At 33.1% G+C, this 14,583-nt stretch overlaps 1 protein-coding gene across 1 annotated transcript in view; it reads right to left on the bottom strand.

The window, feature by feature from the left end:
- The window catches only part of LOC133171916 (C-1-tetrahydrofolate synthase, cytoplasmic-like), a 21,889-nt gene extending 7,306 nt beyond the window's left edge, over nucleotides 1-14,583 (bottom strand). The window contains exons 1-21 of the mRNA XM_061306712.1: nucleotides 14,489-14,583; nucleotides 12,522-12,606; nucleotides 12,112-12,225; nucleotides 11,962-12,021; nucleotides 11,488-11,564; nucleotides 9,744-9,844; nucleotides 9,367-9,503; nucleotides 8,707-8,818; nucleotides 8,442-8,611; nucleotides 8,163-8,221; nucleotides 7,853-8,026; nucleotides 7,498-7,634; nucleotides 6,900-7,129; nucleotides 6,658-6,760; nucleotides 5,874-5,950; nucleotides 5,305-5,445; nucleotides 5,028-5,096; nucleotides 2,371-2,482; nucleotides 1,258-1,439; nucleotides 836-936; nucleotides 528-705 (exon numbers count right to left, since the gene is read on the bottom strand). Coding sequence (XP_061162696.1) covers nucleotides 528-705; nucleotides 836-936; nucleotides 1,258-1,439; nucleotides 2,371-2,482; nucleotides 5,028-5,096; nucleotides 5,305-5,445; nucleotides 5,874-5,950; nucleotides 6,658-6,760; nucleotides 6,900-7,129; nucleotides 7,498-7,634; nucleotides 7,853-8,026; nucleotides 8,163-8,221; nucleotides 8,442-8,611; nucleotides 8,707-8,818; nucleotides 9,367-9,503; nucleotides 9,744-9,844; nucleotides 11,488-11,564; nucleotides 11,962-12,021; nucleotides 12,112-12,225; nucleotides 12,522-12,606; nucleotides 14,489-14,523 — 2,454 coding nt within the window. The 5' untranslated portion in view covers nucleotides 14,524-14,583. The remainder of the gene's footprint in view (nucleotides 1-527; nucleotides 706-835; nucleotides 937-1,257; nucleotides 1,440-2,370; nucleotides 2,483-5,027; nucleotides 5,097-5,304; nucleotides 5,446-5,873; nucleotides 5,951-6,657; nucleotides 6,761-6,899; nucleotides 7,130-7,497; nucleotides 7,635-7,852; nucleotides 8,027-8,162; nucleotides 8,222-8,441; nucleotides 8,612-8,706; nucleotides 8,819-9,366; nucleotides 9,504-9,743; nucleotides 9,845-11,487; nucleotides 11,565-11,961; nucleotides 12,022-12,111; nucleotides 12,226-12,521; nucleotides 12,607-14,488) is intronic.

The raw sequence follows: 14,583 nt of genomic DNA, 5'->3' as shown, positions 1-14,583 counted from the left end.
TATTAAGGGAAGATCCTAGCTTTATTAGTAATACAACCACCAAACATTGTAACCCTCAATACATGTGTTATTCCTAACATGTAATCTAAGCAATCTTGTTACTGTCTGATACAAGTACATTGTATCACAGCAACTGAAAGCTTCAATCAGAATTAAGCAAAATAAATGAAAACTAAATACTCAAGAGGACCAAAATTTAGCATACAATGATACATGTGATTGTTTTACTTGCAGAATGGAAAATTTTGTGACTATGCAAACAAGATGGAAGCAAAGGTGTCCTTACTTTGCAAATTCAATACCTATACCATGAAAACTGTCTAATCTGACACCTGTGCAATCCATTTCACTGTGAATTCCAACTTTTATTTTTTTTCCATTTAACTATTTTCCATGTTCTTCACACTGTGCAATCTGGCATCCTGTTTATTCCGATACAAAATTTTTCTCCCAGTGCATGTCAGGTAAAACAAGTTTCTCTGTATAATTATTTTCAGTCCATTAAAAGTACAATTTTGAACAGTTACCTTGACATCATAGAGGAACCTGAAGTTGCTTGGTTGACTGGTGGCTGTCTCCACAGCTTTTGCTAGGTCTGCAGCACCAGCGCCACCTTTTGCCCAATGACTGCAAATCACAGCATTGTATGCTCCATTCTTCTTGGCAAACGATTTCACCAGCTCTACTTCAGCTGGGGAATCAGTGCTGTAGGCATAAACATCAACAATGCAGAAAGTGGTTGCATATAATGGTACAGAAGGTCATTCTTTCTTAATTTAAGGTATAAAGTTTACATTCTAAAGGGAGCAAACTCTAGCAGGTGACCTATACTCACACAAATGAATTAATGGCCACAACAACTGGCACTCCAAATTTGTTGGCATTTTCTATCTGCTTTCTCAGATTTGAACAACCTTTCTCCAGAAGCTCAAGATTCTTTTTGTACAATGAGAAAGAAAACATGTTTTACATGTATGTTCTCAATTTATCTCAAAGCCTATACAATATACTATCTCCATGTAATGTGAAAATTATAATTCATCACATACCAAAAGCAAAAGGCAGCTAAATTTAATATCAAGTTCATTGCTTTTTACAGGTAATTTTAATAAATTCCTCTCAAGTCTTAAATATATATATTTTTCTTGCAATTAATGGTTTTATTACTTTGCATATTTTACAACAGCTTATGACTTTTTCACTATAGATGAAAGCAGTGACTAATATTAAACCTTCACACAGCTAGGACAAACTGACCTCTTCTGTGTAAGCTTTGGGCAGTGGTACTCCTGCAGTGACTGTGGGGCCACCCCCATGCATTTTGAGTGCTCTCACTGTCGCCACCAGCACCACAGCATTGGGGACCAGCCCAGAGGTCCTGCACTTGATGTTGAAGAATTTCTCCATTCCAATGTCAGCACCAAAACCGGCCTCAGTTACTGAAAATAAGCATAACAATATGCATAAATTTGTAGGTATTGCTCTATATGGTACTGCAAAAACTACATATTTTGATGATTTGACATCATAAAGATGTTTTTAAAAAAAGAATGATAGAAAAGAAGGAAAGAGCTAGGTTCACTTTACGCATAAAATGGCCCTGTAGATATTCCAATTTATTGACTAACACTTTATGTTCCATTTTATACATCAAGATAAAGTAGAGACTTAGTGCTTTCTTTTCCTATTGAAAATTTTCTCCTTAAAGCCAAGGTATTGGAAAACAGGGTTCATGGAATTGCATTGTTCTTGAATTTTAAGGAAAACAAGTATATTTGAGTACTTTCACAGAAGAGAAATAATATGAGCGCACCCTCTGATCTAAAAAATAAAACATGTTTTGTAATCCCCAGAAATCATTTAATAGTTGCATATTTTAGATCAGAGGTTGCGCTCTATATTAAATATCGAAAAATAGCTTTAAAAATTGGCTGTATTTGTAGAGTTTTTCAGGATATGTGGAAAATGACGCATTTTGTGACGTCATAATGCATTACTAGTCAGAAAATTACGTCATTTTTGATAGATACGTAGTCATCAAAGGTCTAAATGATATTTAATGCATTGCCAACTAAAACCAAGCAGTTTCAGTTTTTCTGAAATTCACAGGGCCAAAAAAGGCCCTAAGTGAACCTTGTTCTTTAATATACACTATAGAAAGCATTACCGTTTACATCCTAACATAATCAAGTCTATAACATATACGATACATTACGATACATAAAAAGCTACATTGGTGAAAACCCTTTGCATTTTGAAAGTTGATTTAATTTTAGCTGATTTTTACTAAGAAAAGTTTTATCTGAGAACAGATTTTATTGTATAGTGTATATGTATAACAAACACATGAAATCGGCAATAATTCATTACCAACAAATCCATTTTCTCCCACAAGTTTAAGAGCTATTTTGTCTGCAATGATTGATGAATTTCCATGAGCAATATTGGCAAAAGGTCCTGCATGTACAAAGACTGGAGTTCCCTATATATAACAACAAATGAATACATTGTATGTATTTTAATGAGTATAGTCAACAGAATAACTTGGTCACATATCAATAGCTGGATTTCAGCATGGAATCAGATAGTTCCTCTTCCCTTATAGCATAATAAGAGTGGTTATTCTTTTTAAGAAATGTAAACTACAAAGGATGATGTGCCATACGGCCCCCGTTAAATTGACAAAAAATAAAATATCTAAATTTTACTCTAATTTTTGCATCCACTTAATCACTGATATGTGTACCATCATGGAATACTACTTTTACTGAAAATAGAAACATAATTTGGAAGATATTTATCTTTATTTTGAGTAGGGGTACCATGTTTACATCCTATTCCCATTGAATTTTGGTCCTGCCCCACTCTTTGAAGCCCTTGACATATACGAGTGCAATTAGGTACATTTTAGTCCTTTGGATGGTCGCTGTATTTTATTGAAATCTACCTATATGTAAAAGGAGAAAATTGTACTTAACTGTGCTCAAATGTGTTTAAAACATTGTAAAATCTGGCTGCTCTTCCCCATTATGAACAGATCAACGAAACAATTTTTTCTGACATAAGAAAAAATTTATATGTTAATCGAGGCACCGCCGTGACTTTCTAACCGACCAATCAGCTAAATGAGTTGCATTAAGAGTGAATACTACAAAAATTCTAAGGAATTTAATGCTTGGAAAAAGTCATAATTTTTTTCTTGTTTTCCAATAAACATTTTTTTTATTCATTTGAATCACAGATTAGACACGAATCTACAATTTCCCTGCTCATAATTACAAACAAATTTTTTTTAAAATATACATTGTAAATTTCATAGTTTTGTGAATTAAGTGTCTTTGGGCAAATGGCTACATGTATTCCCGAGAATCAGGGAATACATGTTTCATTGTGAATTTCTCGACCCAAAACGGTAAACAATGAGGCTCCATACGTATTATCATGTATAAAAAGTCTCTGTTGACCATTAAAAGTTTGAAATGTAGTAGAGATAATGTGTAAATTGACCTAAGCCACGTGTCTGTGATAAAATGTAAACATGTAGTAAACCAGCATGTTTCATCGTCCAGTCATCGGATTGGAGAATTGTTCTCGGTAAGCGACTATGTGCGAAATAATAACAACAGCCATATAAGGTAGATTCCTCGGACATGCATACCCCTCTATTGTACTAAGACCCGCCTATTCTGTTTTCATAAAAGATCCTATTGTCACAAACCAGGCCGAATTTTGCTCTCATGGGGTCTAAATAATCATAAATAATGCAGTAATCCTCATAATTAAAATATGTTGCAACTATTGAAACTATTCAAAAGGCATCATATTTATTCACTTTTGTTTGAAAACTATCAAAATCGTTGCAGAATAAATATAATTCGTCGTAGAAAAAGGGGCCGCAGAAAGTAGTTTTGGCACATCATCCTTTAAAGGTAATTTTTTAATAAATGAATAAAGTAACATGGAAAAAGAAAATAGATATTTGAACCCAAAGATCAGAAGAGTAAGCCTAAAATGGATCAGACATTCTAAATGCACTTAAAATTAATTCATATGAGCTTATTCAATTTGAACTATTATAGTATTTAATGATGTGTTAAGATATAGAATCTTCAACAATCTCGCAAAAATAAGGTGTTGCGACAATAAAGTGTACTCACTAGAGGTTAAATGATAGTCGCAGACTATCTAAAATTGTCGGTAGAGTGCTACCGAAAGATTGACAGAATTTTAATTCGCAGCAAACAAATCCATTTTGTGCCATTTCTATGCATTTTATAATTTCTAGAAGGGAAGATAACTTTAAATTTCAGTCATGAAAATGGCTGACGAAACGGAGACTGAGAGCTACATATGTACCCTTACCCTGGGCAATGCAGTCAGACGTTCAGAAGTGTTTATCATTTTAAACCAATCCTTTCTGTTTATAACTGCATCTATTAGTACTTGAACTTGAGTTGTATCATTTACTTAGTAATTAAAGCCTAAAGAAAACATGCCATTTATGATTTTAAACTAGAACAGTATTACAAAAATTAAACTAATTTTAGATTTATTTATTTGAATGAAATTATTAAGTTAAATTATATACTCTCCAATCATTTTTTACTATGAATCAAAAAGACGTTCCAATTTGATTTGATAATTGATCAAAATTTTCTTAAACACTTGTACTTACTAAAATATTTTATCAATGAAAATTACACTCTTGTAAAAATAATATCTAATATATTATTAATTACATATGATGCTAGTCAAATACATGGTTATGTAAATCACCAAATTTACACAACACCTTACTTTCTCGAAATTGTTTTTGGTATTTATAAGTGAGACAAAATTTTCAGGAATTTTGCTTATTGCTATATGATCTTTATGAATAGAATTAAATGCAAGAATGAAATTTTTACTAGAAGAAAGTCTCCTGTAATTATGTGAAAACAAAGTTTCTTGCAAATAAAAAGTGATTTACAATACATGTATGTGTCTGATGCATGATGAATTCACCCTACTTCACCTTAAATACTCACCTCCAGTGTTTGCATAAGATTTGGTCGGATGGCATCCTTCATCAATACAGCTAATGCCCCACTTACACCCTGGAAGAAAATAATCATATGCCAGTAAACTGCACATTTTACTTTTGACCCAGCTCTGATATATATAAGCAAAATATTCAATGTGCAGTTGTACATCATACATTGTCAGGTGCGATCATGAATATGTACTCTCTGCATGTGCATATTCAGTGATCCATCCTCAGATGATGTCATTGCTTATGCTTGCGAGGGAATCATGAATACATACCAAGTCATCTGCTGTGACTGGTACCCCTGCTTTGCTGGTTCCTACCACCATTTTCCCTAGCCTCTCTCTCATGTCTTGCAGGCCTGTTGTCAGTGCAAGGATTGCCATGATTTCACTGGCTACAGTGATATCAAACTGACACTGAAAATTTTACAAAGGTTCCATTTTATTCAGGTATTTCACTCAAATTTTTTGAATTTAAAACACTTGTAGCAATATTATACAGTCAAACCTCGTTATCTAGAACTCCATAGGACCAAGAAAAAAACTTCGAGATATTTGATGATTCGAGATATCGAGGGTAAAATGCATAAAGAATAAGATGTTGGGACTTCCAAATCACTTCGACATATCCATGGTATTCGAGATATCAGTGTTCAAGATACCGAAGTTCAACTGTATATTACTCAACTCCAATGAAATATCTTAAGGAAAAAGTTTTCCATTTTATCAACAACAGATTGATCTACACAATCTGTAAACATAATCCAAGTTCTGCTTGATTCCATTTTTACAGTTCTTTACAATTCTAACTTATATACCACAAAATCAGATTTATTAAACAATACCTCTCGGGTGTGACCTTTCTCCAGTGGCCCTTGACCAACTGTTATTTTTCTCAGGAACCGGTCATTTGTATCCATCACTGAAAATATTAGAAGTATTAACATAAGTATACATATGCATCATGTATTGTAAACAACAAGTACATGCTGCAAAGATGAAGAACAATACAGTTATTCACCAAATACAAGAGGTAGCATGAATATTGCTTTTTTGAGGTAGATTAAATGATGAAATAGACCAAATGAAATCAATATATATTTTATGATAAGATATTACAGAGTTTTGGGGATGCATGATGTTGGGAAATAAAAATGTCACAAAATAATACCTGAAGCATCATGCCATTCTTAAAATCATAGTTATTGTTAGCAAACAAAGGATTATGTTACAACAATTAGAAGAATATTTTCAGTAATGGCATGACAATGGTGGATACAGTTGAACATAATTTAAATAAATAATTACCTACAGATTTTTACCTAAATGGGGATTCACTTTATCACACATGAAGGAAGTAATTTCCAGATCAAAAACAATAATACCCAGTAAAATAATGATATTTTTTTCAGTTCTTTCCTACGAGAATACAGTTAAACTTCATTATCTCGAATTTCATGGATTTCAAATACATGGATATATCGAAGTGAATTATTTGAGTTCCAGTCACTTTTTTTTGCATTTGAACCTCAATATCTCAAGTTTTTTTTTCTTTTCTCAGTTCCATTGGGTTTGAGATATCAAGATCTTTGTGTATATATAAGTATCTACAATAGCACGTGGATTTACCTCTCTGCCATGTAATGGTGGCTGGATCAAGGTCAAGCCGCACAAACTTGTTGATTTCTTCTGGGGTTAGTTCATTAGGGTCTGTTTTGGCAATTCCAAGTTTCTATTAAGGGGAGCAACTCAATTGGTTAATTGAATATTTTTTTTCTGCACAGTGCTTCCTACTATTAACAATAAACAAAAACAATCAATTTTTCTAACTTTCTTAATTTACAACAAACTATGTTATTCATCAACTGTACCTGTAGCCTGGAAAGCTGGATTTTGGAGAAGGCACGTTTTCCTTTGTTATCGGGAACAAGTCTGCGATACAAGTCCTCGTCTTTCTGTGTGCTCTCATGAAACATACGAGCCTCAATCTGAGCTGCCAATAGATTATTGGCTGCTGTGATGGCATGAATATCTCCTGTCAGATGCAAGTTGAACTCCTCCATTGGAATGACCTGTGAATACCCCCCACCTGCAGCGCCACCTAGTAATTAAAACAGAGTATGGTAAAATATGGTCACACAAAAAACAATAAATTCCTTTAATTTCTTTCTTCACAGATAAAAATTTAGTGATTATAGGTGGATTATAAAAAGTATTGCAAAGTAAAAGTAGACAGTCTCATTTATCTTCATTATATATTAATAAAGGGATAAATATAATATTTAAAATTACAAACAGATTTCAGACAGCATTGCATGGTAAAAAGATATAAGACCTTATCCCATATTAATATTTAATGAAGATAAATGAGATTGTTTATTTTTACTTTGCAATACTTTCTAAAATCTTTCAATAATCACTTTATACTTTATCTCTTTACTTAAATATATGACAGGTATATATTTATACCTTTAATGCCAAATGTTGGCCCCTGGGAAGGCTGCCTGACACAAGCAAACACATTCTTCTTCAGTGCTGCTCCTAATGCCTGAGCCAGACCAATGGTGGTTGTACTTTTGCCCTCACCAAGTGGTGTTGGTGTTATACTGCAAAAAAAGTAGTTTAATACATTAAATATCTTGAAGTTGAGTGAAGACATTTTTGGCAAAAAAATGTTATTTTTTTATTTTATTTTTTTTTCAAAAGTCTAACAGCAAAGAATGATGCACTTATATCATTGTGATTTTGACAAAGTTAAAAATGTAATACATATACACATCCTATGTAGAAAATAAATGGAGAATAATCTCAGATAGTACTATACCCTGTAACAACAATGTATCTGCCATCTTTCTGTCCCTGTAGCCTTTTGAGGACATCCAAGGAGACTTTGGCTTTCTTCTTCCCATACAAGTCCACCTCTTGTGGGAGGAGGGCAATCTCCTTTGCTATAAGTTCCACATTCTTTGGAGTCTGTGACTGGGCAACTTCAAGGTCACTATTAATTAAGTTAAAATACATACAATGTATAAATCTGGGTTATCTCATGATCATTGGTAAGTGAAATGCCAGATAAAGTTTCAAATTCTGAATCAATGCAGTAGATGTAGCTGATTTAAACTTTGACCTCTGACCTTGGAACTGGAGTTTTGCAGTTCAAGGGCAGCAACTGTAAATTCCACACACCATTACCCTGAAAAAAAGGATACATGTATGTAATGTACATTGTACATAGTATGGAACTCATATACATGTATATGTACATGTATCAATAGATACATGTATTGGGAAAAATGAAGAAAGAAAATGTTAATCTAAATTGAAAGCATATTTTCACATTAAACCTAATAATTCTGACATCGTCTTGGGAAAAAAACTGTAGATAAGGAAAGATCACAGTATTCTTGAAGTACCCCTGATCTCTCCACCATTCTCTTGGCCTGCTCAAAAGTGTTCTGCAGTAACATAGCCACAGTCATTGGTCCCACACCCCCAGGGACAGGGGTGATCCAGGAGGCAACACTTTTAACCTCCTCAAAGGCCACATCACCGACCAAACGTTTCCCAGACTTCTTTGTGTCATCTTCAAAGATATAGATGATCTTGACAAATTTGAATATTTAATTTTTATTTTTTTTAAATAACTGAGAAATGAGAGAAATAAGGGGAGATGATTACCTGGAATGGAATTGATGCCACAATCTATGACGACAGCTCCAGGTTTCACCCAATCCCCTTTCACAAACTCTGCTTTTCCCACGGCAGCCACTAAAATGTCTGCTGTTTTCACCTTTAACAGTGGAACCATTGTGTCAATATTTTATTACTATAAAACACAATTAATGATGAAATTTTCATTTATGTGAAAGGTTGTATAGATAGATCTGCAATGCATTATAATGCAAAGTAACTCTTCTAACTCATCTTATAGAGGGTGCACAAAAAACTATGCTTTCTTAATAAATTCTGTAATACTGTACGTGTACATAAATTGGTGTATTCAAAATTTAGCATAATCACTAGGTATGGAGTTGTTGGCAAAATCATGAATTAGTGCTATATATGTCTGTAGCGTATATTGTATTTACAAATGATTTCTTAGTGGTATTCATGAATTAGCGCATTGTTGTCTGCGCCAAAGTCGCTAAAATATGAAGCCTGCTTTTTTAAGTACACATACAGTAATTTTGGTATCATAAAAATTAAATCAGAAGAAGTGAAAGTGATTTACAATAAAGTAGATGTTGTTGGAAAGCAACCATGTAAACACCTTTCATTTCTGTTACTGATTATTGAAAAAAATTCATCTGGATAAAAAAATAGGCTCAGCTAGCTTACAATATCTGGCAGATTCTGTGTCTTGGAGTGGCACACTGTCACGGTAGCATGGTTCCATTTTAAGAGGTCTGCCATAGGGGACCCTACAATCTTACTGCGCCCCAGAACCACGGCAGTTTTACCCGCCACCGACACACCTAGTGAAAATTACAACAATTATTTCACCTAGTTTTTTTTTTTAAGATTCATGGACAATAGAAGTTTTTTTTCAGTCACTTTTGATAAATAAAAAAAGGTCAATACATGTACAATACTTTTGAAGCCCCTGACAATAGCAAAGTTTAAAAAAAAAAATACTTCAACCTCCAGGGCTTTAATTCTACTGAAAGTAAACAACCCTACTTAGAATAAGTAAATTCCGAGGTGAGTACACTCACCAGATTTTTTAATAAGCTCTAGACATCCCCTTGGAGTACAAGGAAATATACACTCCTGAAGGTCACCTCTGGCCAGTTTTCCAGCATTGGACTCATGTAGTCTAAAACAGAATTACCAGTTATACTTAGTGATTATAGGTGTGTGGCATGGAAAAAGTCAAATGGTTTTAATGGGGACAAATATAATTCAATTTTAATTAACTTTCTTGCAATTTTACTGTTTTTGTGTCATTTTTTTCCATTTGTTTTATTTTCTGTGGTTCAAGTAAAAGGCAACATGAGGTAAAAAATGTTAACAAATGAGAAAGGTTTAAGTTGGTTAGGAATGACATGATTGGTAATATGCAAGTAAAGCATTATTGATTAATATATCATACTGACTATAAAATATTTCTACAAAAATTAAAAGATTTTTATCTGGAAGTATTTCATTCAATGCTTAATGAAGTTCATCATTGTTTGAAATTTTTGCACTCATAATAATTAAGAAGCAGCAAAATTGAAACATGCAATTTCTGAGATGCAAATACTCCAAGATTGGTTTAGGATATCATAACCATTAAATATTGATTGTGGGCATTGTGTACTTTAAAGAGCAGATTGTAAATAGATTATCAGTTTTAGAATTTTAAAGTGGACAGTCTTCCACATTTCAACTCCATTTTTGCACAAGCCTGTAACTCTGCCTCATTAAGCATTTATTAAGCATTTTTTCTTTCTTTCCTTTTTTTTCATCTTCCATGTTGACAGCCTGCTTATTTATTTTCTTCAAATTCTCTGAAAGTACTAAACATACCTTCATCACAGAAAGAGTTACAACAGTCAACTGAAATTGCATATTCCAGATCTACATGTATATCTAAAACACGTAAGATCATGGTACACCCTACATGCATTTTACTAACATTTATTTAAGGAATCACTGCCTAGTTTGTTGGGTATGCCAGGGCATCAATGACAGTTGGAAACATGGGATAACAGCCTGTTTTACATTATTATCCCACCTTTCCAACGGTTGTTGATGTCCCTGGCATACCAACAAACTAGACAATGATTCCTTATATTTACATTAATTTATATGTGACTGAAATAAAAGTGTAAAATTAAACAAAAAATGCTGTCTAATAGATTTAAAATACACAAGGCATTCCACGTTAATTTCCATAGTCCCTGCCCACTGACATCAGATATAAAGACAGTCATGAGAGATTGACATACGGATTAGGTACTCAAACTTTCAATGGCAATTCAATTTAAGTAATCGAGAAATCAACACACCTAACTTTCAAAGAATTATCACAGAAAAAAAGAGTTGGAAATGTAAATATTTTCTATCAGTTTTTATTTTTTGTTTGTTTGTTTAACATCCCTTTTGAAAATTTTTCACTCATTTTTAGACACCACCAATTGCCGGTGGAGGGCTGCAAATTCAGACCTGTACTCGGCACTTAAGGCCTTGAACAGTGAGGGATCTCTTTCATGCCAGCAACTACTGGGATACGGGACCTCGGTTTATACAGTCTCAAATCAGGGTCTGGTCTCCATGTCCCGCAGTGGGATTCAAACCCACAACATAAGGATCATTTTCTTACTTGTGGACTCTAGAGCAAATGCTCTAACCACTGCACCACACGGGCAACTATCACCTTATAGCTTTAGTTTATGAATTCATAACTTCATTCATATACATGTACATGTATCACAAAATGTTTTATATCTATTCACTTTTGTTCTTATAACTTACCCGTCAACATCCTTCTCTGGTTTAATGGCATTGGTGACCAAGTGTGAATCTATTTCATTTACAGAATCCAAGGGCAACTGAAATAATGTTGTTTTATATATATAGTCAAACCTTGTTATCTCAAGCTCAATGGGACCAAGAAAAAACTTTGAGATATCCTAGTATTCGAAATATCAAGGAGCAAATACTTAAAGAATAAGTGGTTGCGACTTCCAATCCACTTCAACATATCCATGGTATTCAAGATATCAGTGTTTGAGACACAAAAGTTCAACTGTATATTTTTTAAATAACAGAAAATCAATGTGAAAGGTTGGTCCTGATCCTTGGTATGAATAAAATTTGATGTTCATTTTTGACTTCTAAGAAGAAGAAGAAGAGTATAGGTATCTATATTTATTTATAATTTCATCAAAGAATATTTCAATATTGCATTCAGATGTAAACAGTAAAATAGACAGGTATTAAACTCACCTGAACAACAATTCCATGTATACTTGGATCAGTGTTAAATTTCTCCACAGTTTGAAGAACCTTAAAAAAAAGTGTTGATTTGCAATCTGGATTTCATTCATACATTTTTTTTAAATGTCAAAATACTAAAGACAAGACAATGAAGTAAACCTCTGTCTGTGTAGCTGTCTGTGGAAGTTTGGCATGGGTGGCATTTACTCCAACTGTTTCTGCATTTTTGAGCTTCTGCTTAATGTACACATTAGAATCTTCTCTATCCCCTACCTTAAAAGTTAAACAAATAACATTTTGGTCTATTCATGACAGTAAAAATATTTTATACATATATATAAGTAAGGAAAGAGCCAATACTGTAATCATAAAGTACTTAAGTGGAACACCATTAGCTTTCAGATTCATATTATGCATACAGCTAAAAATATATTTTTAAAGGAACATGAATTTTTAAGATTTTTAATCAAGAATATGAATATTTTAATGTTTTGTATTTAATGCAATGGTTTTTATGGTGCATCAGTAAAAGTATTCCATGATAGGGAGGGTCCAGGGCAACTCCTGACCTGTACAACAGCTAGTCCTGGTAGAAAACCGGGTTTAATCTTCTTGTAGCTTTCAATATCTGACTTGAGTTTTGCTCTTATTTCCCTTCAAATTAAATAATCATCTTATATTATAACCAACATTACATAATTAAAACATTTTCTGATTTCTTTTCTCAATTATAGGGCGAGTTCACCATGCATCAGACACATGCCTTGCTTCAGACAATTTTAATCAATAAACGTGCATCCAATCTGAATGTCTTTGTGTTATGACTTGTATCCTTCTTAAAGAGGCTGATTTAATGATGCATATTTTTATTATCACGTGAACATAAGAATACCGCTAGAATGGCCTTGAAGTAACATCATATATGACATTATCAAAGGGGAGTAACCTATATGACATTATCAAAGGGCAGTAACCAGATTTTTTTTTGATTTTGCAAATTTTTGGGGCTTTAGTGAAAATAAAAGTTTCAAAAGTTTCAAAGAGTTGTTTTTCTTTCACTAGACTTCAAGGGAACGAGTCTATCTTGCATGAATTTTGCAAATGATTGATAATTTTATTAAAAAAAATTCATTTCAAAGTTTGTATTCACTAAAATTTCTGAAAGGTGTTTTTTTTTTACTATTATGTTAATTATTTCACCATGCACCATACATAATTTAACCATTCATGCAACACTTTCTGATGCATGGATAACTACTTTCCTTTTCACATAGAAATACATTTATTACATTTTCAACAGTGAAATACTGTAATTTATTTACTGAATAAAAGTGATATTCTGACACAGTGTGAAAGGATATCAAAATGGTATTCTCACAGTGTGAGAATATCAGAAGTGCGGCAAAACTTACCATTTTCCTTCCCTTCACAAATAGTGTTTAAAAAAAATCCCCAGCCTGTTATGAGTTAATGAGCCATCCTGACAGAAACTAATAATTATACTGCAAAGTTTTTCCAAATATGTCATTAAAAATCCATGTTTACAACGTTTTTCAATCTCGCAATCACTTAGCTATCAACTATGACGTCACAGCCTATGACACAGTGTTACGAAAAGACAGAGGCAAAAGGAAAATCTTAGAAAATGTAATAAAAAGAAAATTCAATGTTTTGAAGATGAATATGGAATTTATTTCACTTGTGAGACAAGATTTTTTTTTTTATATTTTCACTCGTGCTTTGCACTCGTGAAAATATAAAAAAAATCCTGTCCCACTCGTGAAATAAATTCCATATTTGTCTACAAAACATTGAATATCCTCTATGTATAAAACCCAACTGAGAGATGTTTTTGTAGAAGTTTTAAAAAAAAATACAAACTCCACATATTCAGTGAAAATACAAGTTATCAATATATGACAACTAGAAGTTGGCTCTCTTTATTTCTTCACTAGAAGATGATAACCCGGAGACCAAGACGAAGTTGCCATATTACAAGGCATTGCATGGCCTGTCCTATTTAAGGCAAAGTGATGCAACTAAAATCCCTCCACATTTGTGATCAAATTAAAATAGAGTTTATTTTTGAATGAATCCTAAAAATAAATTCATGTCACCAATTTAAAAGCATGTCTGGTATTTAAAGGGCCACCACGATAAAGGCAGGACATTTTCCCGGTTCAATATACCGTTAGTCTCATGCATGGTGAATTATCTCCGATCCATGGTGATTTCTGGCTCAATCACAGAAAATCGTTTTTAATGGGTATTTTCTCAATAAATAGCATAAAACTGGGTCACAAATTCATATTTTAATCACATAATACATGTAAAGCTCCATTTTGATAATATCAGATCAGTAGCGATATCGCTAGAATTTGTTAAAGTATAAGGGTGATGCTTGGAACTCGCAATGCTCACCCTATTTTACTTTTACAAATCATCGAGTAAATTCGGATTACAGATAAAATTTCACGCTAAGATTTTTAACAGACAATGACAACAGTATCAATGAATAAAGCACAGCTTGTATTACTCTGAAACATCCTTTCCACTTAGAATATTAGCCATTTTGTTCCAACTGTGCTATTTTCTGAAATGTTAGGTGGATATCATTCCACGCCGAGACGT

The sequence above is a fragment of the Saccostrea echinata genome, unplaced genomic scaffold (assembly GCF_033153115.1).
Source record: "Saccostrea echinata isolate AGI-Se365-2 ecotype Australia unplaced genomic scaffold, CSIRO_AGI_Sech_v1 ptg000002l, whole genome shotgun sequence".
NCBI classification, from domain to species: Eukaryota; Metazoa; Mollusca; class Bivalvia; order Ostreida; family Ostreidae; genus Saccostrea; species Saccostrea echinata.
The sequence above is the reverse complement of the archived record's forward strand: the minus strand, read 5'-3'. Positions and strand labels throughout refer to the sequence as shown.